Source organism: Papilio xuthus, unplaced genomic scaffold, assembly GCF_000836235.2.
Source record: "Papilio xuthus unplaced genomic scaffold, Pxut_1.1 DF824839.1, whole genome shotgun sequence".
Taxonomy (NCBI): domain Eukaryota; kingdom Metazoa; phylum Arthropoda; class Insecta; order Lepidoptera; family Papilionidae; genus Papilio; species Papilio xuthus.
The window spans coordinates 1-602 of NW_013533810.1; the positions used below are offsets into that span (position 1 = coordinate 1).

General features: G+C 29.4%; 1 protein-coding gene across 1 annotated transcript; it reads right to left on the reverse strand.

Annotated features, from left to right (window-relative positions):
- Positions 1 to 6: 6 nt before the first annotated feature.
- On the reverse strand, positions 7 to 596 carry LOC106127262 (maltase A1-like; the record flags this gene model as incomplete). Its single annotated transcript, XM_013325347.1, has 3 exons — positions 550 to 596; positions 220 to 399; positions 7 to 61 (listed from the first exon to the last, which is right to left on the reverse strand). Coding segments are annotated over exons 1-3 (272 nt in total), but the record flags the coding sequence as incomplete, so codon positions are not given.
- Positions 597 to 602: the final 6 nt, after the last annotated feature.

Here is a 602-nt window from a genome sequence, read left to right on the forward strand (position 1 = left end):
TCAAACCAAACGCTCTCGTTACTTCCATGATTCGGTACAAAATCAAGTACAATTTTGATATCTACAAAACAAGAAAATAATATAAATTTTCCTGGACTAATGTTTTTTTTTATATTTTAATTGTTGACAGTATTTTGAATACCCTAGTAGTTTGAAAAGATAATTTTATTTTCTATTTATTTAGCAAACTTAAATATAATAATTTTGCATAAACTTTACCCAATTCCTTAGCTTTTGCCATTAAGTTGTCAAAATCTTCCATAGTTCCATACTCGTCGTGGACATCATAAAAATCAGAAATATCGTAACCAAAATCATACATCGGTGACTTGAACATCGGGGACAACCATGTCGCTCCTACTCCGAGTTCTTTCAAATATTCCAATTTGGATGTTATACCTGCAAAATACATTTTTAAATGTAGTTTTGTATTATATTCGTATAAGAGACAATTTATTTTACCAGAAAAACGTAGTACATTAATTTTAGTATTAAACATATTGAGAATCAAAATCGAATAGAAATCAGACTCTGATGGATATTAGTTACCATTAAGATCACCGACTCCATCTCCATCACTATCCATAAAAGATCTTGGATAG